This window comes from Pseudonaja textilis, chromosome 3, assembly GCF_049901715.1.
Source record: "Pseudonaja textilis isolate UNSWEBS1 chromosome 3, rPseTex1.2, whole genome shotgun sequence".
Taxonomy (NCBI): domain Eukaryota; kingdom Metazoa; phylum Chordata; class Lepidosauria; order Squamata; family Elapidae; genus Pseudonaja; species Pseudonaja textilis.
In genome coordinates this window covers 9,100,471-9,123,228 of record NC_141992.1, presented here as the reverse complement: position 1 = coordinate 9,123,228, position 22,758 = coordinate 9,100,471, and the positions used below count along the sequence as shown (strand labels likewise).

The window sequence follows — 22,758 nt, the reverse complement described above, 5'->3', positions numbered from 1 at the left end:
TAGACTTATATACTGCTTCGTAGTGCTTTTACATCCCTAAGCGGTTTACAGAGCCAGCCTATTGCCCCCAACAATCTGGATCCTCATTTTACCCACCTCGGAAGGATGGAAGGCGGAGTCAATCTTGAGCTGGGTGGGATTTGAACTGCCAAATTGCAGGCAGCCAGAAGTCAGCCGAAGTAGCCTGCAGTACTACATTATAACCACTGTGCCAATTCCTATAACCGTTCTCTGCATGTTTTAGCCTCCATCTTTGTTGTTCTTCTTGAACTCTTTCTAGAGCCTCAATATCTTTTTTTAGAATCAGAATAGAGCTGGAAGGGACCTTGGAGATCTTCTAGTCCAGCTCAAGCAGGAGGCCCTATATTATTTCAGACAAGTGACTGTCCAGTCTCTTCTTAAAAACCTCCAATGATGAAGCACCTACAACTTTTCTTCCATTTTTGTCTCTTTCCCACTTTTAAAAATGACGGAGCTTTTCTTTGTATGGCTTGCGCTTATCAATGTTGACTGTATTAAAAATTAAAATGGACTCATTCAACTTCGCGATTGCTTCTCATGATTGTTTGATGGGATTTTAATATAGGTAGTGTAGAAAGTCAGCACCCACCTACCCTCCTAGAGAATGAAATATTTTGGGGAATATTAAAAAGGGAGGACAGAATATTTCCCCTAAAGGAGAAATGGGTGTGTGTGTGTGTGTTAAGGGAGGCAGAAACCAGCCCCCAGTTTCCCTGCCCCAAGCAGAAACTGAGGAGGCCAGCTTTTAGAAATGCAGATTTGATAATCCATTCAGAAAGACTGGGTCAGACAGAAACTCCAGATAAGCAACAAGCTAAAGGTTGACAAGATTAGCTCAGACAAACACTTAAGATTTGCATTTCCCCTTTTACCTATAGAGCCAGCCATGACCCCTAAATGACCCCATAGGAATCCAGAAGGTGTTATAAAAACCCTCATTCTCAACTCCATTTTGTCAGCTGTCCCAGAACTACACGCTGCTGGTGGTTCTGCTTCATCAGTAAACCAGCTTTCTTTCCAATCAGCCTTCATTTTATTCCTGGCTTGGAACTGGAAGTGGATTTTTCTTCCAACAGTCGTCATAGATTAACAACCATTTATTTAGTGACTGTTCGAAGTTATTAAAAAATGGACTTATGACCGTTTTTCACACTAAAAACGAGATGACTGCGAATCTTTCCATTCCCCACTATTCAGTCAGATATGAAGAAGTGTCTTGGACGAGAAGTGAAGCGTTTTCAGTGAAAACAATCAACCAATCAAACCGCTTGCCTTCAGAAGTTGTGTGAACTTCATCCCTGGAGGCTTTCAAGAAGAGACCGGACAGCCATCTGGTCAGAAATGGTGTAGGGTTTCCTGCTTCGGCAGGGGGTTGGACTAGATGACCTACAAGGTCCCTTCCAATTCTTTTATTCTGCTAAAAAAAAAAAAATCAAGAAAATCTCGATGCCTTTTGGAAAAGCATCTTGTGTTCTCAGTTGTCTTCCTTTTTATGGCACCCTAGGTGCTCCGAGGAAATCAGGCATAAATGCCAGTGGTGAAAAGTAAACAAATAATTGTCAGGAGTTTGCCTCCACTTTGCTCCACAGTGGCTGCAAATTGAAATTTGGATAGCAAGCCTTGTTGTGGTTGAGTAGCACCCCCTAGTGGTCAGACCTGCAAATGACAAAATAATCCCTTTTTGTCATACAGTGTGAAGAATGTGTCACTTTTTTTTGCCACTCAGGTTCTTCTAGATTAGAATAATGATTTTTAGTGCTCCTGGTCAAAAAAGCTATCCCGTTTTCCCCTGTGTCACCGATTTGTGCATGTATTTTAATTATTTCATTTACAAGTCCTTGACTTACTAGCAGTTCATTTAGCGATCATTCAAAGTTACAAGGGCATTGAAAAAAGTGACATATGACCATTTTTCACATTTACGACCATTGGAGCACCCCGCATGGTCGTGTGATGAAAATTCAGGCACTTGGCAACTGACTCCTGTTTATGACGGTTGCAATGTCCCTGGGTCATGTGATTCCCGTTTTGAATTTCTGACAAGCAAAATCAAGAAGGAAGCCAGATTCACTTAAACAAATTGATCGTCGAATAAATCGACCCAGGGTTCACAGTCGAGGCACAAATGACCAGCATCAAACTGTCCTACTTTGGACCAATGGTGCGATTCAACTGGTATAACAACCCAGAGGTGGTATTCAGCAGGTTCCAACCGGTTCTGGAGAACCTGTAGTGGAAATTTTGAGTAGTTCGGAGAACTGGCAAATGCCGCCTCTGACTGGAGATTTGACGGTATCCTTCCCCTGCCACGCCCACCAAGCCACGCCCACAGAACAGGTAGTAAAAAAATTTGAACACCACCACTGGAACAACCGGTTCAGTGAGCACGTGCTTTACCCACATGCACTACATCAATCAATCAACTTTTACTGTCGGAGTATAGCATGTGTACAATGAGATTGGCTGAGCCTTCCTTCGTGCACCTCTCCCCACAACACAATTCACAGTGAAGACAGAAGTCCCTAACTCAGTCCCAATCTTATTACACTACGTGACCTTGTTACACATTGCGCCGGCCCCGCAAGTCTATCATACTATGTAGACATGAAGTTATTTTCCGTTCAGGAGTCTGACAGCCCACGGGTAGACACTGTTCATCAGCCTGTTGGTGTGGCTGGTATTGTGTCCTGTACAAAGGCAGATAGATAAACTCCACAAAGCATCCATACTTTTTTATTGGTTCATCAGGCATCCTCAATAACTCACAGTTATGATGAGATTCTTCTTAATGTCCAATCCTTTGGTTATCTCTTATCCCTTTCATCCCATATTGTTGAAGCAAGGGGTAGAGATGCTACCATCTGTTCAGGCAAGAGTGAAGAAACCTCCCCCAACCCACCAAGGGTCAATTCAGTGACCAATCAGGATTACAGATGTGGCCACATGACATGAACTACATTTCCCAGGATACCTTAACTACATTTACCATGATGCATTCCCTTAAGGGGACAGCTCCCAATTCCTAACAAACTATCCAATCCCCACTGACTATAACCGGCTGGACAGCAACAGCTGGCTACGCCTTTATATCTCCTACCCGATGGTAGGAGAGTGAAGAAGTGCTGACTGGGGTGTGAGCTGTCCCTGAGAATTTTCCTCACTCTTCTAAGGCAGCGAGCCCTAGCGAGGTCATCTAGTGGTATCAGGGAACAGCCCATTTTCAACTCAATTACTTACCTTCTGCTGCAAACCCTGGGACTAAAACAGCAGAGGCATGGCAGAGCAATCCGTGTGAATCAGCTTTGCTAAAAAACCAGGAAATAGAGCACAGGAAAGAACAGGGGCAGGTAGGTAGGACCAAATGCTCACCAGAACTACCAGTTCAGCAGAACCGTTCTGAACTGCTAGAATCCCACCCTTTCTTTGGACACATTATGTGAAGACCCAACTCTTTGGAGAAGGTTTTTGATACTGAGAAAGGTAGAAGAAAAGAGGACAACCAACAGCAAAGATTCCATGGGGTGGTGGTGGTGATGAGCGCACCGTTAGAAGACCTTAACCAGGTTAGGGGTAGGTGGCCAGGAAGAGAAACCATGATCAGTAGGAAGTGGAAATGATTTGATGGTACTTAGTCAACTTAGTTAATCCTTTCAAGGAGGAGTGTCCAACCTTGGCAGCTTTAAGATTTGTGGACTTCAACTCCCAGAATTGGGGAATTGAAACCCACCAGTCTTAAAATTTGGCAAGATTGGGCATCCCTGCTTTAAACCTTTGTAGCTGCCACTTAGTGATTCTTTCCTTGGAATTTCTTAGCATGGAAGCTCTACAGATACTTATTTCTGCAGTATCTTTTTTTTCCCCAGGGCTGGATTTTTAATGTAATTCCTTGGCTGGTGGCAATTCCATTCAGTTTGTTTGCTGGATTCCTCTCCGATCAATGTGTCAGTCAAGGTATTTTGTTCTTGGTTTCTTTAATTTCTGAGTTGTCCATTCAGAACCCAACAGTGACATGCTGCTACTGTTCAGGGTCGGGAAACAGTATGGCTGATTTGCAGCGATTTAAAGTTTCTCTCCTTAATACCGATTCCCCGAAAATAAGACCTATCCTGAAAGGTAGTCCTAGCTTGATTTTTACATGTGTGCCCAATATAGGCCCTATCCCAAAATAAGCCCTAATTAAGATCCCACCCACTCCAGAGTGGACGGGTAAAATTAAGCTATGGTGGTGATAGGGGGCGGTGGAGCTTTTCTACTACTTACCTTTGGACAGTTGTACCCCAGACCTCACATATCCCGACACCTACCTTGCTGGCCTATTTCTTCTACGAGGCTGGCAAGGCTTTCCTGAAATCCTCTGCAGCTGATAACAAAGCTCTGGATCGATCCTGTCGATACTTCACTGTCAGAGGCCTTCAGGAAAGCCTTGCTAGCCACAAAAAACGTTCCTGAAGGCCTCTGACAGTGAAAAGGAGGCGATGCGCACAAGTGAGGTTGGTCAGTGGATGACATCCCCCCAAAATAAGACCTGGTGCCTTTTTTTGGTGGCAGAAAAATTATAAGACACTTATTTTCGGGGAAATACGGTATTTACTTCTTGGGAAATTCAAAGGTGAAAAGTATTGCTTCTAATTGGGGTGAGGAAGGGGGGAAATTAAAGATAGGATATGACGAATAGCAAAGGCAAAGGAGAATTAATGGTTTTCAATAAAGTTTGGCAACATTTCCAATGCAGTTCCACATTGGTACATCAAAATGTGCAGGTGGTATAATTCTGGCGCACCTCAAGAGTTCTTTAGAGCAACCCCATCTCCGAAAAGGATACACATCCTTGGTTTTTGCACCTGCCAGAATTATATTCCTTTTTCTTTTTAAATCAAGTCAGAGAAAATCTATTGATGTGGTAGCTAAGGATCGACACTGATTTAAAGGCACATGATCAATCCATTGTTCCCACCCCCCAAAAAAACGGAATACAAATACTCCTGATTAAAGTTCTTAACCCAACTTTAAAAGTATGTGCTTTATTCTTTTTACAAAAAATAAAATGCCTGTTGCAATATTGTGGGGTGGATTTTTAACCAAAATAGCTGGCAACCCCCACTCTCCCTCCCAGTAATGAAATTAGCTGATTGTTTGTCTTTCTGTTTTCAGGGTGCAAACCAATCACTGCTCGTAAGTTTATGCAGGTAATATTCTAACATTGTTACAGAGAAAGAACAAAAGGCTATATCTCCATGGGCGCCAATGATAGGGACCCCTTGTAAGATTTTGGTATCCTTACTTATATAACTTTTGTGCCAAGAACGGTTGGTAAAATGGGGTAAAATTTACTTAACAACTGTCCCACTTTGCAACAGAAATTTTGGACTCAACTATCGCTACCTATATTGTAGTCTCCGCTGCATTGTTATACTGTGCTGGATGCTTTGGTGCTTGGGGAGTTATTTACCAGTATTAGATTGTTAGATTTGTCTTATGTTCAGTCTTTAAGCTTATTCCAGTTCCAGAGGCTTGTTTATAATCGGATATCAGTGAAACGGCGTAGATAAGCTTAGAGGAAATACATACTGTAAATAATAACCAATACATTAACCAAAATTCTGCCTTTTGATTTCCTTTGAGGTCATTGGCTCTGGGGTATCCAGTCTTTTTGCCTTAGGGATCGGTTACTCCACCAGCTTTTGCCAAGCAGTAGCCTTCGCCTCAGCCAGTATCGGACTTCAAACTTTCAACCACAGGTAAACAACACAACTTCTTAATGTAAAGCATGCTGGCTGAGGAATTCTGGGAGTTGAAGTCCATGCATGTTAAAGTTGTTAGGCATGAAAAACACAGGTATATCATTGTGGCCTATCGGCCGCTGGCCCATCCAGCATCCAAATCAGATGAGGAGGCGGTGTGGGCATCAGGGCCAGCATCAAGTCAAACAGAGCTCCGAGGGAGAAGCAGGAATGTAGCTGGCAGAGAGACAGAGGTGGAGCCCGGGCTGTCCGTCAGCCCTCAGATGGACAGTCAACAGGCCCCAGGTCTGGAGATGGCTGATGTGGAAGAAGAGGAACAGCTGGGTCCAGTGCCTGGCACACAGATGCACAGAAAGCAGAGGAGAGGAGAGCAGTGGAAATCTATGGGCCGGTCCTTGGGATGGAAGAGCCACCGCTGCTAGCGAAGCCCCACCCTGGCTCTGGGGATAAAAGGCAGGGGGCGGAGACGAATGGCAGAGCCCTATTCATCTTCCGGACAGACGGACTTGTTAGCCTGCGTTGAGAGAGAAACTTTTTGCTAGCGTTGCTGGCGCTTCTAATAAAGGAAACAATCAAATTTTAAACTCATTTCAAATGCTGCCAATTTAACTGGTAATTGAGCTTTGATTGTAAGTCATCTTTATTTTTTTTTCTACAGTGGCATCTCAGTCAATATCCAGGATCTGGCTCCTTCGTGTGCTGGTTTATTGTTTGGTGAGCAAAAACTACTTTTATATGTACACACACACACACACACACACACACACACACACACACTCTTTCCATTTCCGGGATGCTTTTCCATTTTGCCAGTAAAGATTATGCCCTGGGATCCCTGATTAGGCTCCCATCCAAATGCTAACCTGGCTTAATCCTTCTTAGCTTTTGAGATCGTCGTATTCAATGAGCTACTTCTGAGATCCTTGTTTTGTAGTCAGTCAGGAAAAAAATCACCCTAATTATATCACCACAAAATATCAAGGCAAAGTTGCCAGGAAGGGATCAACATGTAGCCTTATACCCATTTTTTTTTTTTTTTGTAATTACAAAGATTCTGGCTTTTTGTAAAAATCTGGATTAACACAGATTATTGGAACCATTAAAACAATCTTTAAGACATCCCGGCTGGTAATTATCATGGGTCAAGAATAATTAGAGAGCATGAATAAGTTAACTAATCTTTGTTAAGCCACCAAAGTCATACGCACCTGGTTTCCTGGTATCATGCCTTAAGATCTGAATGACACACATTTCACAGGGTGTGAATGAACGTCACTGGACGAAAGAATGGATGGATAGAAACAATGAAATTGTAGAGAAACATCCTTTCTCCTTCTGATGATTTTAATCAGAGGGATTTGAGGGAAAAGAGCTAGGGAAAAGGACAAGTCTCAATTCTCTTTGTCTTGGCCAAACAATGGATTCAAAAATTGTTGCCCCTGTGATACACCTTATTTTTCAATTTAAGGTTACCATAATAGAGAGTTTTAACAGTGTATAGATTATCTTTTTTTAATATATTTTTTTTATTTATACAAACATTCTATCTTTCATTTGAACAGTGTGTCACCTGGGTATAAATATCTTGTGCAATAACCATTATAATTTATACATATTCATTGCTTGACTTTAATACTCTGTTCTTACTTAATACTAATCTGCATTATACATATAATAATAATAATAATGATGATGATGATGATAATCTAATAATACATCTAACCCTAACAAACATTCCCCATCTTAACATTTTTAATTCTTACCACATGTTTACTATTTTGTGCTACTCTTCTTTAATTTCTAACTTCCATATTTATTTTCCAACCATTGATAAAATAGACCCCATATCGTATAATATTCAATTTCTTCCTTCTCTTGTATTGGTAGTGTTAACCTATTCATTTCTGCACAGTCTAATATTTTTCTAATCACATTCTCTTCAGTCTTCACTTTAACAGTACATAGATTATCAATGATGGCTTGAGAATTGCAAAAGGATTCAGGATTATTATTTGTAGGGCCCAAAGGAGAGGAATTATGGTAACATCCTCATAAAGAAGAGGAAAAGAAGTAAGAACGAGTAGAATGATAAATTTTCTTTTTGACTGATTTGACAGGAAGAAACTATTCAAAGAGATGGAGGCAGAGATGACAGAACAGAGATCCGACTGGAAGGATATAAAATACTTTTTGAATTTATACCTTACCTTCTTTCTTTATCTTTCCTTAGGTGTGGCAAATACAGGTGGAGCTTTACTAGGTATGTTATGGTGTTTCAAACAATTAATCATTCTCCTAATTGTTTCTCAGCTCTACTTGTATCCATAGGACCAACTGGATGGACTATTAATTCGCTTCCAGTCCACTGCTAGGAAATAACAAATGGACTACTAAGGGAATTTCCCCCTCTAAATGTGCATGTATATTAACCCATAGGGTATAGCTGCAATATTATTATTAACTCTCTTTAATCCCTCCCCCATTATTAGCTGTGCACATTATTAATATGCAGGCTGGGGGATTCTGGGAGATGAAGTCCACAGGTCTTAAAATGGCCATTGTTGGGAAACCCTGTTCTAAGTGGAGTAACTGTTCTTGAGCCAGCACCCTCAATTATACCCAGAAACAAACCACCAATTCCTGCAACTCTTGTGGTACTGCTGTGACAATGAGACAATGTTAGACTGCTCCCATTGATGGGTGAGCAACTATATTCTTCCCAGATTGCAGTTTCTGGGTAGTCTCCAAGGACAGCCCCAGTTGGAGTGAGTTGTAGTAATCTAAACCTGTTTGTTGTCAATGGAATAGCTCAAAGTAAGAATCTCTGTGTTGAAACAAGGTTGTTAAAAGAGAGAGAGAGAGAGAGGGAGAGGGAGAGGGAGAGAGAGAATCACTTTTGTGTTTTCTCCCTGCACACAGGTGTCATTTGTGTGTACCTAGCTGGGCACCTCATCGAAAACACTGGCTCCTGGGTCTCCGTTTTCAATCTCGTGGCCATCGTGAATACCGTTGGACTTTGCACATTCCTCATCTTTGGAAAAGCTCACAGGATGGACCTGGATCCAGCCTACACCGATTTATAAACCCACCCGCAGACTTAGAGGGAAGTGTCAAGATTTTGGAATGGAGAATGTAAAACAGAATTCCAGGAAAATACATACTAGCCATGGAATGATGAAAGTCCAAGCGTTAATCGGTTAGCTCCAGTTTTACTAGCCAACGGCTAATCTTTTCCTCCCAGATGTTTGGCGTGTGTTTCACCTCTTTGATCCGGTGCTATTCCTCCATTATGCCAAAGAGGGTTCGCCCCATGTTTTGGTATTCTAGCCAACGTTGGACCCATGTTGGCTGTCCTAGTTGGGAATGATAGAAATCCAATAGATCTGGAGAGACCAGGATCAATTGTGTGAGATGACCTGAGGAGAAGTTTAAATGTGCTAACTTTGACTCCAATGTCCTTTGCGACAAAAGGTCATTACATCACAGGCACACTCCCAAAATATGCAACCAGGTGGTAGAGTTTGCTCCTTCCTGTATGATAGGAAATGCAACGATTTTCCCATACTCTCCCCCGCAAAAATTATTTTTTCCAACATTCATGATGATCACCGGGACTACAGCAAAAACATATAGAATTCTAATGTATGTTTTGATCCTCTTTTGAGGAGTTTTGAAAGCCGTCATTGTGACTGTCCTAGGCTTTAACATGGTTTATCATTCTAAAACGCCTTGATGTTGGCTTTTCTTGCTTTTGTTTTCTTTGGATGTATAGGTAGATCACATAATTATTTATCCGTGCTTCTCAGGTGATGTATGTACATCAAAGTTTGGCAAAGTTCTGGTTGTAGAATCCTCCCACAATGAACCAAGGAATGGCAAGGAATTCGTCATATTTCCGTTGAGATCAGCAAAATCTCCTCCTTCCCTTGAGGCCTCCTGCAAAATCTCTCAAACCCATGAATTATTTGCGTATCATTCTAGTGTACCTACATAGAGGTGAACAGCTATCCCCTTATTACAATTATGAACACATAGGTACACTCTTACAAAAATTTTGGACCAGTTCTCTTACAAAAACATGGGGTGGAGACCTAGTTAGTTATCAACAGTATTGCCCATCAGTTTTTCACAGCCTGAGGTCCTTTAGATGTTTTAAGTTACAATTCTTGTCACCCCAAGGGCCAAACCCATTGTCAACAATGGCAACCCTAGACCAGAAGGTCTAAAAGACCTTGACTCAGAAAAAAATACAACCTACTGGTGAGTGAGTGAGCAGATTATACAAAGTCCTACGGTTATAGGACTGTAATCCATATCATATCCAATAAGGCAGTTCCATGTTCTCATCTTCCTCTGACACCATGAGTGAGACAGAAGCAGCTATCTTGAGCTTTCTGGGAGGTCTAGACAGATCTGGACAGCATAAAAAGTCCAGAGTGTGCCCACCAGAATTGTCTTTCTGATTGCTGGAAGAACAATTTCATCCAGATTCAAAGTTCATATGAAAGAGAAGGTTGGAAGACATCAAGAGATGAGAACCTTGGTTTTGTGAGTTGCATCTCCAGGGTCAACCTTCTGCAACTGTTGGTCTATTGGATTTGAAGTATGGGCAGATGTTATCCGATACATCTACAAAGCTCCTTTAGCTTAAGATGTTCATTCTCACGGGACTTCGGTTTCTTAAAAATGATAAAACATTTTAAAGCTTAGGACAGTCACAATGACGGCTTTTTCATTCAGGATGAAAAATTATCAGGGTGTTAAAAATTCACCCTCTTGTGTTTTTATCAATTGTTGGAATAAGAGAAACCAAGTCGACAGATATGGAACCTAGGTTCAATGAGTGGGGGGTGAGTTTCTCAGATTGCTAAACGATGAGAGATTCTACTGTAACGGTGGTCCCAGGTCAAAAGAATATTGTGTCTTCCGATCTCTCTGTCCTTGAAAGCATGAAAGCATATTTGGTCCCAAAACATCTTGTTCTAACTGTGGTTCCTGTGATTTCAACACCCATTCTATATTTCTCCAGCTGACTCTTAACAGCAGTGGTCAGTGATGCTGCAGTCAGTGGGGGGGAAAAATGTGACTTGACAAGAGTTATGTTCTATTGTTATAAAGAGGAAAGATATATTGGATCCAGTGTCTTTTTAATCCTGAACAGTCTTTTCACAATTGAACTGTTCGCACGATTCATTCCAGCAGGGCTGGGCAGCCGATGGGCCTGTAGATATCACCAGACTACGTTTCCCAGCATCCCTCATCCATGCCGCTTTAAGCACACAGGCTTCCCATTCCTGCCTCAGTTGTGCCGTTGGCAGCTATTGAATCATGACCTCATTTAAGCCCCGCTTTTAATGTCCCCTGTGGACCACATGGACTTCACCGAGGTTGTGGCTTATGAAAATGGTAGGTTGGAATGCCAGGACATGGAGCCTCTTTTCGGTTCTCGCTGAATTTCATCTGCCCAAAGAATGGAGGCAAATCCAAGCAAAGCCAGCCCAGTATTATTTAAATAAAAAGTTGAGATGTTTTCCCCCCCACCGCCATCATACGTGAAATATTGTGGATTGTAATTACTATTTATGTTACTGGAATCTTTTCAGAGAACATAGAACACAGAGTAATAGAGCTGAAAGGGATCTTGGAGGTCTTCTAGTCCAACCCCCTGCTTGAGCAGGCGATCCTATACCAGGGGTCTCCAACTTTGCTGGCTGAGGAATTCTGGGAGTTGAAGTCCACAAGTCTTAAAGCTGCCAAGGTTGGAGACCCCTGCCCTATACTATTTCAGACAAATTGTTGTCCAGTCTCTTATTAATATTATTAATGAATTATTATTACAATTAATTTATTTATTAATAAATTAATATTAATGTCTTGATTTATCGTTACATTATTAATAAATTATTAATAAATAATAAATAAATTATTAAGAATCTTTTTTATTAATAAGCTGCTAAACAGCTAAATGCAACAAATCTTTCTGGCTTCTCCTTTGCTCAAAGAATGGAAGAATCTGGGTGGAAAAATGTGGTTCAGGAAGGCAGCTTTCGGATTGATTGGTGATTGATTGATTGATTGATTGATTGATGTTTAGGTGTCCCATGGGAAGATCTGAAGAACAGGTTGGGAACAGAGCGTCCTAGAGGAAATCTGTGTAGTCACTAAGAGTTGATTCTGACTTGATATGATCACTCAATCCGCATTAAATTAACAGAATCACAGAATGACAGAGTTGGAAGCAGTGGCAGAAGTCAAACTTTTTTACTACCAGTTCTGTGGGCGTGGCTTGGTGGGCGTGGTGTGGTCTGGCTAGGTGAGCGTGGGTTGGTGGGCATAGCAGGTGAAGGATATTGAAAAATGTCCATTCCCACCCCAGTCTAGGGGAAGGATACTGCAAAATCCCCATTCCCTCAACACCCCCACTAACCTGCTTTCCAGCTCCGTTCTCCTGTGCAGGGCAACCAGAGAAGACCCAGCCGATCAGCTGGGACTCAGGAGGCAGAGAATAGATGGGGGCGGGGCCAGTCAGAGGTGGGATTTGCCAGTTCTCCGAACTACTCACAGTTTCCCCTACCGATTCTCCAGAACTGGTCAGAACCTGCTGAATACCACCTGTGGTTGGAAGGGACCTTGGAGGTCTTGTAGTATTCTATATTACTTCAAATGCAACAGATTTGTTTGTTACTCTGAGGTAATGTCAAGGTAGATGTTTAGCTTGCTTTGGAAGTCTGCTAAATAGGGATCTGTTAAATTGTGGTTTCTTTCTAAAATAACTCCTCCCATTATAATCAATTAATTTTGCTTTGAATGCCAAACAACGATCATTTGTAGATTTCAAACAGAATTATATCTGGGTGTCAGTTATGATGCATTTAAGTGGAAATGAGTAAAAGCAAATCTGTTTGCAAATGCCAGCAGAGGGAGCTGTAAGATCTGAATTGTCTGAAGATGCCTGTCTTTATGGTGAAAAGGCTGTTTAAAAAAAGCAGCCACTGACAACATTCAGGGTCATTTACACTTCTTCAATTTTAAATCCTACTCAGAATTGCAAAGGTCCTTCCTTTATAATATTTTATGTGGGCTCTATTTAACGCTGCTGCGAGTTAGAGCTGCTTGGGTCAATTGATGTTCTTTTAATTGTCTCGGATGGGTTGGGTTGTCGCGCATTTTGTTGAAAGCGAAGATTTGCAAACATTCATCAGTTGCCAAGTGTAAATGTAAAAATTCACAGGCTTCTGTGGATCAGTTGAACTGTCTTTTCGCAGATTTTGAGTCCGACTGTTAGCAGTCCAATGGGCTTTGGCCATGCTTTCTTTTTAAACTCGGAAAAGAAAAATAAGCTCTTATTTTGAGTATTGGTTGCGTCTTAAGTCCTTTGTATGCCTTTCCCTTGTTGTTATTTTTTCTTTCTCCTTTTTCTTATTATTTTTCATTCTTGTTCTGATCTGGGATCACAGTAATCAACGAACAGATGGCCACACTTATTACCCATCTGCAGGGGTGGGATGCAAATATTTTTACTACTGGTTCTGTGGGCGTGTCTAGGTGGGAGTGGCCAGGTGGGCATGGCCATGTGACTGGGTGGGCGTGGCTTCTTTTTTTGTGCAACACCCCCCCTCCCTCTCCATTGAGTGTTTTCTTTTTGCCTCCTGGGCCTCAGGGAAGCTTTCTGGGCGAAGCAGTAAGACAGCGAGCGGGATCTCAGCACAGCTGATCATTGGAACAGCTGATTGTCGGGTGAGAAAAAGAACAAAAAGAAATATCAGCTATTTTTTTTACTACCGGTTTGGCTGAACAGTAACATTTTTTACTACCAGTTCGCCCGAACCAGCCTGAACTGGTAGAATCCCATCACTGCGCATCTGTTTTGGTTAGGGACAGTGATGATGGTAGCAATATGCTTGTTGGTTTTTGGACCCTGTAGTTCAAAGTTACACAGACTCCCCCCCCAAAAAAGTGGTATTTGCAACCTAAGTATCAAGCCTGAAATTGACCTATGTGTAGCCATTTTAGTTAGGCTTAGTATATATTCTTTTTCTTAATTTCTCTTTGGCAGTTATGGGAGAAGGGTTTCGGGCTTGCCACATTTCTAAGAGGGGAGGAGTGGAGATAGAGAAAGTTGTTTAGGCGAGGTGATTCTTCTTCCCGTGGGAAAACGAGCTGTCTTCTTCTTACATCTTACTTCTATTGGAGTATGTGACTTTTGGGGGTTGTTTCTAACTTCTAATATTGTGGGGTAATTCTGGGTTGTGTCAGATTCGGAATTACCATGGACAATTAGATGCTTTCCCAAATAAAATAAATTGTCTTGGAAGATGGATTTAGTTCTTTTCTTTTTAAAATGGATTTCATCACTTGGAAACCTGACATTAAGGAGAAGAAATGGCAAAACCTAGGGGTGGAGTTAAAAGAGGGAGCAGCCTAGAATCCCTATGTAGCCACAAGCATCAGTCCGTAGAATTCTAAATTGATCTTTCTTTTAACTTCATCCCCAAGTTCTATGGCTTCTTCCCCTATTGGCTTTCAAGCTCAAAGGACCACCGCTTCCTGTTATCATGTGATTGCATTTTGGGCACTTGGCAACCAGCCTGCATTTATGCCATTTGCCATGTCATGTGGCTACATGACCACAATTGACAACTTTTATTTTGCCAGATACTGGCATTTACTTTCAATTTCTGGTAAAACTGGTTATTGGCTAAAACAGGTTCGCTTAATGACGAATGGACAAATGGACAAATGCTAGGCAACCATGGCTTATCAACCATAGCAAAATTCCAAGCTCAATTATGATTATAAATCAAGGACTACCTGCAGATGAAATATAACATACCATTATATGAGATATAATTTACCACTACTAAAGCCAACCGCTTTAACACATTCTTTGGCTCAGTATTTGTACACAGCAATGGATCATGCCCAGTATTTTCTAGTCAAACCACAGACAACTACAATGATCTAATACATATCGATTTTACAGAAGACATTGTTGAAAAAGCACTGCGCAATCTAAAACCATCTCTATCTATTGGACCGGACGGAATATGTGACTACTCCTTAAAAAAGCTATCCACTGCCATAGCTGAACCTCTAAGCATAATCTCTGAAAAATCTTTCAGGACCAGCTCTTTGCCAAAACTATGGTCACAAGCCACGGTCATCCCCATCTTTAAAAAGGGAGACCCCAGCCTAGTTGAAAATTACAGACCAATCTCCTTTTGCTGCGTCACCTGTAAAGTCATGGAATCAATTATTAACCAATCCATCATCCTCCACTTGGAAACAAACAACCTACTCTCAAATAAACAATTTGGTTTCAGAAAAAAACTATCCTGCAATCTGCAACTCTTACACTGCAAAAACATATGGACTACACAACTCGGTCAGGGCAAAGCAATAGACGCAATCTACATAGACTTCTGTAAAGCCTTTGATTCAGTGGTACACAACAAACTACTCCTAAAACTAAAATCTATCTGCATAACTGGATAGAAGCATTCCTGTCAAACAAATGGTCAAAATTGGGAGCGTCCTATCAAATTATGTACCTGTCAACAAAGGTGTCCCCCAAGGCAGTGTTCTAGGACCAACCCTCTTCATACTCTACATAAATGACCTCTGTGATCATATTAAGGAAGGATAATAAAGAGAAAGAAGAAAGAAAAAGGAAAGAAGGAAGGAAAATGATATCATTTATTTATTTATCATTAGCATTACCAGTACATTAAAAGCTTTAATATATCAATTCATAGGTGCTCTAAACATACATAATTTGGATCATTTCAGAACTGAGATCATGGTTCCTTACTTCGGTTATTTCACGGACAAATTGTGTTCTGTTTCTTACCCTAAATACACACAAGTATACACATTTCTACGCAGACACACCTTATGCTATTTTAAGGATGCTCAGATGAGTTAACAAGGGTTGCCTTCAGAGATACCTGTCCAAGACCATTAAGACAGGATGCTTCACTTGAGCACGGCTCTTCTATCAGTAGGCCTTTCCAAGACTTTCTTTTAACTGAAAGGTTTTGCGGTCTGGAAAATTTGAACACCCCTTTCCCACAGTGTTAAGACACCAAGAAGACATAAGAGACATTCTTCGTATGAACATAACAATACATAATAATGTTATTTTATTTTTTATTTGTTTGTTTGTTTGTCAAACATGTACAAGACAAACAAGTAGAAGTATGAACATAAACAAAAACAAAGGAAGTAAATCCAAATAAACGGGGACAGTAAGATTAGGAACGGTAGGCACGCTGGTGGGCTTATGCACGCCCCTTTAAGGACCTCTTAGGAATGGAGTGAGGTCCACGATAGACAGTTTGAGGTTGAAGCTGTAAGGGGTTGAGGCTGTAACAGCGGAGTCTGGTAGGGCATTCCAGGCATTGACCACTCTATTGATGAAGTCGTATTTTCTGCAGTTGAGTTTGGAGCAGTTTACCTTGAGTTTGTATCGGTTGTTTGCCCATGTATTATTGTGATTAAAGCTGAAGAAGTCATAATTGAGAGTCAGTTTGGTCTAATAGTGAAAGCACCAAGCTAGAAAGTGGGAGACAGTGAATTCTAGTTCCGCCAGTGGTGGCATTCAGCAGGTTCTGACCAGTTCTGGAGAACCGGTAGCGGAAATTTTGAGTAGTTCGGAGAACCGGCAAATCCCACCTCTGACTGGAGATTTTATTTATTTGATTTATTTATTTGATTTGGTTTGTCAATTGCTTACAAGATAATAGGTATAAGTAAAAACATAGCTATGAATACATCGATACATATAAGAAAAATAAAAAGAAACAATAGGACAGGGACGGTAGGCACATTGGTGCGCTTATGCACGCCCCCTACAGACCTCTTAGGAAAGGGGTGAGGTCAATTTTACAGTATCCTGCTGCCACGCCCACCAAGCCACGCCCACAGAGCCGGTAGTAAAAAAAAATGAATCCCTCCACTGAGTTCCACTTTAAGCATGAAAGTTGACTGGGTGACTTGGGCCAATCATCAGGAGACTGTGAGTTCTAGTCCCGCCTTAGGCATGAAAGTTGACTGGGTGACTTTGGGCCTGTCACTCTCTCACTCAGCCCACCTCACAGGGTTGTTGTGGGGAAAACAGGAGGAAGAAAATGTGTTGAATATGTTTGCCGCCTTGAGTTATTTTTTAAAATAATAAAGGCAGGATACATATAAATGTCCATGACGCACTAATGAGAATGTTTTTAACAGGAATTGCATGGTCAATTTAAGGTGTTGCTCACCTTTTGTCATCCACAGCTCTGAAGTCTGATAGAAAGCCAGTGGAGAAGAATATTAAAAAAAAACAACACTCAAAACGGTGGCAAAATACATGTGTAACAATTAACCATGTTATGGCTTTTTATATACTAGATATTTATAAAGCTACTAAGAGCCTGTCTTGCATTAATTAACAGAAAACAAGAAAGAATTGATGGGGGATTTTTCATGGTTACCTTTTAGGCTCATCGCAGCTGTTAACTTCCTTTCATTTCCACTCTTCTCTGACATCCTCCCTCCCTTTCAGAATGTTAATTTATCAACTCTCCAGTGTATAGCTTGTATCTGAAGGTAGGTGGACAAGAATTCTGTCATGGAAAGAGTCTACGAGGGCTTTCAAAACAAATAAAATGTGCTTTCGTTGTTTGGAGTTAAATGTTTCCCCTGAAAATGTATTCATGCAGAAATATTGATGCGATTGTCAGCAAACTTTAAGATGAAATAGCTTTTACATTAACTTCTCCAAGTAGAAGGAGTTTAGAATAACAGAGTTGGAAGGGACCTTGTAGGTCATCTAGTCGAACCCCTCTGCTCAAGCAGGAGACCCTACACCATTTCTGACAGATGGGAGTCCAGTCTCTTCTTGAAAGCCTTCAGTGATGAAGCTCCCACAACTTCCGAAGGCAACTTCTGTTCCATGGGTTGATTGTTCTCCCTGTCAGAAAGTTTCTCCTTATTTCTAGGTTGAATCTCTCCTTCATCAGTTTCCATCCATTATTCCTTGTCTGGCCTTCAGGGGCTTTGGAAAACAGCATGACCCCCTCCTCTCTCTGACAACCCCTCAAATATTGGAAGACTGCTATCATGTCTCCCCTGGTTCTTCACTAGACTAGCCAAGCCCAGTTCCTGTAACCGTTCTTCTTCATACGTTTTAGCCTCCAGCCCCTTAATCATCTTGGTTGCTCTTCTCTGCACTCTTTCTAAAGTATCTAGCCAAGGGGTAGTCCCGTGGGCTGGATGTGTCACATGCTGGCCACGCCCACCCCCATTTTAGTGAAGGGGAAAAAAGTCACAATATGTCACGTGACGACAACATGACGCCATGAGTTAGCTCTAGCTGGTTGGGAGCACTGAAATTCAGTTATTGTTGCGTTCTGTGAGATAGAAGAAGAACAGGGAATCATAGCATTGGAAGGGACCTTGGAGGTCTTCTAGTCCAGCTCCCTGTTAAAGGCAGAGACCCAGACAAATGGTTGCCATGTCTATTTTGGAAAATCTCCACCCTCTATTCCTGGAGACAAGCTATTCGATTGATGAGTTGTTTCTCACTGTCACAAAATTTCTCCTAGGTTGGCTCTCTCTTTGAGAAGCTCCCACCCATTCCTTCTTGTCCTGCCCTCTTTCTTTTTGAAAAAAGTTTTTTTAAATTTTTACAACAAAAACAAACATATAAAACCATCTTTCAGTTCAACAGTGTGCCTGTTGCGTACCTATATCCTGCGCACATCATAATATTAACATCATAATATTACTTGTTTATATATATATATAAAACCATTCTAATCAATATTTTATCTTGCATTGGTCAATTATTATATTATCATTAATATTGTAATTATTACCTTTCAAAAATGTATTTTATGAGTGGTTAGACAGAAGAGTAAGAAATGGAAACATTCTATTCTATTCTATTCTATTCTATTCTATTCTATTCTATTCTATTCTATTCTATTCTATTCCATTCCATTCCATTCCTTCCATTCCTTTCCTTATCTCTTCTCTTCTCTTCTCTTCTCTTCTCTTCTCTTCTCTTCTCTTCTCTTCCATTCCATTCCACTCCATTCCATTCCTTTCCTTTCCTGTCCTTATCTATTCTATTCTATTCTATTCTATTCTATCCTATCCTATCCTATCCTATCCTATCCTATCCTATCCTATCCTATCCTATTCCATTCCATTCCATTCCATTCCTTTCCTTATCTCTTCTCTTCTCTTCTCTTCTCTTCTCTTCTCTTCTCTTCTCTTCTCTTCTCTTCTCTTCTCTTCCATTCCATTCCATTCCTTTCCTTTCCTTTCCTGTCCTTATCTATTCTATTCTATTCTATTCTATTCTATCCTATCCTATCCTATCCTATCCTATCCTATCCTATTCCATTCCATTCCATTCCATTCCATTCCTTTCCTTATCTCTTCTCTTCTCTTCTCTTCTCTTCTCTTCTCTTCTCTTCTCTCTTCTCTTCTCTTCCATTCCATTCCATTCCTTTCCTTTCCTTTCCTGTCCTTATCTATTCTATTCTATTCTATTCTATTCTATTCTATTCTATTCTATTCCATTCCATTCCATTCCCCGCCACGCCACGCCACGCCACGCCACTCTACTCCTGTTGTTTCTCCAAATCACGTTTGGGTTTACACCAAGAAAACACCACCCCACACTCAATAGGAACTGAGAGCTCAGTTCAACCCAGACCTTGCCCTCATTCTAACCAAGGAGTAATTTTAGCATAATGAAGACAGGACAAGGTTAGGTTAATGGTTATGGCTTCCTTTCTGTGGAACTCCCTATAATTTACATGCGCATTCTCTTTAAGTTCTGTGTGAATGAAAAAGAGACAGGCAGGCACTACTGCTAAAAACAAGATGAAGAATAAAAATCTTAGGGTTACACAGCCTTTGCACGCACCATTGCAAAGCAATTGGTGCAAATTTAAAATAATTAGTATCATTTAAATCAGGCGTGTACAACCACTTTTGAGATTAAGGGCTGTATGGGTATCTGAATGGCAGATGGAGTTTTCTCTCGGAAGGGAGTCGGTCTCCAGACAAAATGAAATATGAATTAATTTAATTTAAATCAAGTGAATGAACATTCAATTAAATTAATCAGATACACTTACCGAATTGCGGTTACTTTTGATATTTTACTAATGTTCCCCTGTTGGTCACCTTAAAGCTATAACTTGGCGTTACCTTGTGATTCTCTCAAGGGGGTATACTTAAAAGAGAATTCCTAGAAGGCTGGCATTCAGACAAATCGGCCATCAACTGGCACATAGAGATAAATCTACACACTATTCAAAAGAGACAATTAAAAAGCCCAAAGGGAACAAAAAGCCCAGAACATCTTCTCACTAGCAATCAATCAACACCCATATGAGAAGAGATTAATACCAAGATTAACTCTAGATTAACAATCAAGAAGCAAACAATCTCAAGGAACTATCAATGCAGACAATCAAATTGTAAACAACAACCAAATCAAGGAACTACAAGGGCATTCCCACCACTGACAGGAAGCTATTAGTATATACATATAAGAGAAAACCCCACCCCCTTCTAGCCCTGATGATGTTACCTAGTTTGGTAATGAAATGTTTAGAAGAAAACCATCAAGCTCAGAGAGCACCAAGGATCTCATAACACTAGTGTGTTTGTAAGACTCCAAACCACATTGTGTTTGTAAAATTATGGTCAGCAAGAAAGACCAGGTCCACACATGAAGGTTATATTTAACTAATTTATTGCTAAAAGCCTATGCACAGGAATCTTCTCAACTAATGCTCAGCATCTGGTTATAGTTAGATAAGGATAATGGCAATGAAGGAAAGTTGGACTTAATTCATTTGTGGCTATGTAACAATTCTAGGTTGATTCCTCCTTGTGCTTCTCCGCTCCTACAAGTATTAGCCTTGGTGTTAATTTTTGCTCTGCTTGAGTGCTGGTCAGGAGATGTTTTGCTCTTTTTATTTCCTTTTTAGCTTTTTGATTGTCTCTTTTGAATGGTATGTAGATATTGTTTATCTGTGTGTGCCTGTTGATGGTTGATATATCTGACTGCCAGGCTGTCAAGAATTCTCTAGCATTTCTGGACTTAATCAGTCTAGGATGCTAACAGTTTTCTAGTTGAAACTATGGAGAAGTCTGGCTATATATAGCAATGGCACTTAGACTTATAAAGTATATCGCTTCGTAGTGCTTTATAGCCCTCTCTGAGCAGTTTACAGAGTCAGCCTTTTACCTCCAACAATCTGGGTTCTCATTTTACTGACCCAGAAGGGTGAAAGGCTGAGCCGACCTTGAGCCAGTCAGGATTGAACTCCTAGCTGTGGGCAGAGTTTGCCTGTGATGCTGCATTCGAACCACTGCGCCACCACGAATCTTTGTGCATATATTGTGCAATTAAGGAGTTTTCATCATGTCATGTAAGACTTGTGTTTTGGGGGAGATGCCCAAAATGAAAACTAAGAAAGCTGATAATTGGCTGCACAGGTAAACTGTTTAGAGCATCAAACGCACCATTGAGGCTGCCATCTTGATTTTTTTGACCATACCCTGCAGATACCCTGCAGGCATCTCTAAGAAGTAGGCAGCCCTGTGTGTGTGTCATCCCTTGAAGGAACAAATACCTGAATAAAAATGTCCCTTCCTTTCTCCTTATCAGTCAGAGAAATCTTGTTAAGATTGCTCTTTATCTGCCTAAACAAATGAATTTGTGAAACAAATCTGGCGAGACTGAAAAACAGGAAAAAAGCCAAACACGCTAGCCGTTTCCTTCTAAGAGTCTCTCAACTTGCTTCCAGACATCAGAAGGTGCACATCTTTGTTAAGGTGCTGTGTTAACGGTGTTGTTGATCACATTTGTCAACTTCAACATTTCCATGGGATTCTTTTTTTCTTCTTCTTGTCATTCACTCAGAGGATTTGGGGAAAGTGTGTGTCTTGAAAAGGAATCAATTCCAGATGGATTGGCTTCGGAAAAGGAAAGGGGAGGGATTAGGAAGGAAACGTGTGTGTGTGTGTGTGTGTGTGTGTGTGTGTGTGTGAGAGAGAGAGAGAGAGAGAGACAGAAGAGTGTGTGTGTGTGGGTGTGTGTGTGTGTGTGTGTGTGTGGATCTGCATATGTGAAATCAGATAGGTGAGAAAGAAAGCAGGGCTGTTAATAATCTATTTCGCTAAAAGAATCTCAAGTGATACAGTCAAACTAGAACCTGCTGTTCTCCAATTTGGCTTCCAAGTGTGCTGTGGAGGATGGGAGATGTGGTCCAACATAGTACATCAAAGAAGATAAGCATATGAACCCTACTTTACACAGTGTTATCTCCCTTCTCCCCCAATTCTGGCATAACAGGGCTAAACCATGATGTTGGGACTCTAAAAAAAGTGCAGAGAAGAGCAACCAGGATGATGAGGGGACTGGAGACTAAAACCTATGAAGAACGGTTGCAGGAACTGGAGTCATGGCTAGTCTAGGGAAGAGAAGGACCAGGGGAGACAGGATAGCAGTCTTCCAATATTTGAGGGGCTGCTACAGAGAGGAAGAAGGGGTCAAGCTATTTTCTAAAGCCCCTGAAGGCCAGACAAGGAACAATGGATGGAAACTGATCAAGGAGAGATTCAACCTGGAAATAAGGAGAAACTTTCTGACAGTGAAAACAATCAACCAATGGAACAGAATTTGCCTTCGGAAGTTGTGGGAGCTTCATCACTTGAGATTTTCAAGAAGAGACTGGACAGCCATGTGTCAGAAATGGTGTAGGATCTCCTGCTTGGGTGGGTGGTTGGACTATGACCTACAAGGTCCCTTCCAACTCTGTTAATCTGTTAAATCTTTTAAACCACACATTGGATTTCACCATCGGTGCCCAAAATGGAGAAGAGAGATGTAACGAACTCCTTCTTCTTACCCCCAAAATCTAGTAATTTTTGAAAAGTCTGGAGAAAGTACAAGAGAGAAAGCTGGACGCAGTTTGTGAGAGGG

The 22,758-nt window shown here is 41.0% G+C and overlaps 1 protein-coding gene across 2 annotated transcripts in view; it reads left to right on the top strand.

Moving 5' to 3' along the window:
- SLC17A9 (solute carrier family 17 member 9) overlaps window positions 1-10,897 on the top strand; it is a 35,261-nt gene extending 24,364 nt beyond the window's left edge. The window contains exons 8-13 of one of the 2 annotated variants that reach the window (XM_026697373.2): window positions 3,885-3,972; window positions 5,173-5,207; window positions 5,644-5,759; window positions 6,421-6,476; window positions 7,993-8,022; window positions 8,682-10,897. In XM_026697373.2, the coding sequence (XP_026553158.2) occupies window positions 3,885-3,972; window positions 5,173-5,207; window positions 5,644-5,759; window positions 6,421-6,476; window positions 7,993-8,022; window positions 8,682-8,845 (489 nt within the window). In that variant the 3' untranslated portion in view covers window positions 8,846-10,897. The remainder of the gene's footprint in view (window positions 1-3,884; window positions 3,973-5,172; window positions 5,208-5,643; window positions 5,760-6,420; window positions 6,477-7,992; window positions 8,023-8,681) is intronic. The other variant, XM_087928903.1, reaches the window with a different exon arrangement.
- The last annotated feature ends 11,861 nt before the right edge of the window (window positions 10,898-22,758 follow it).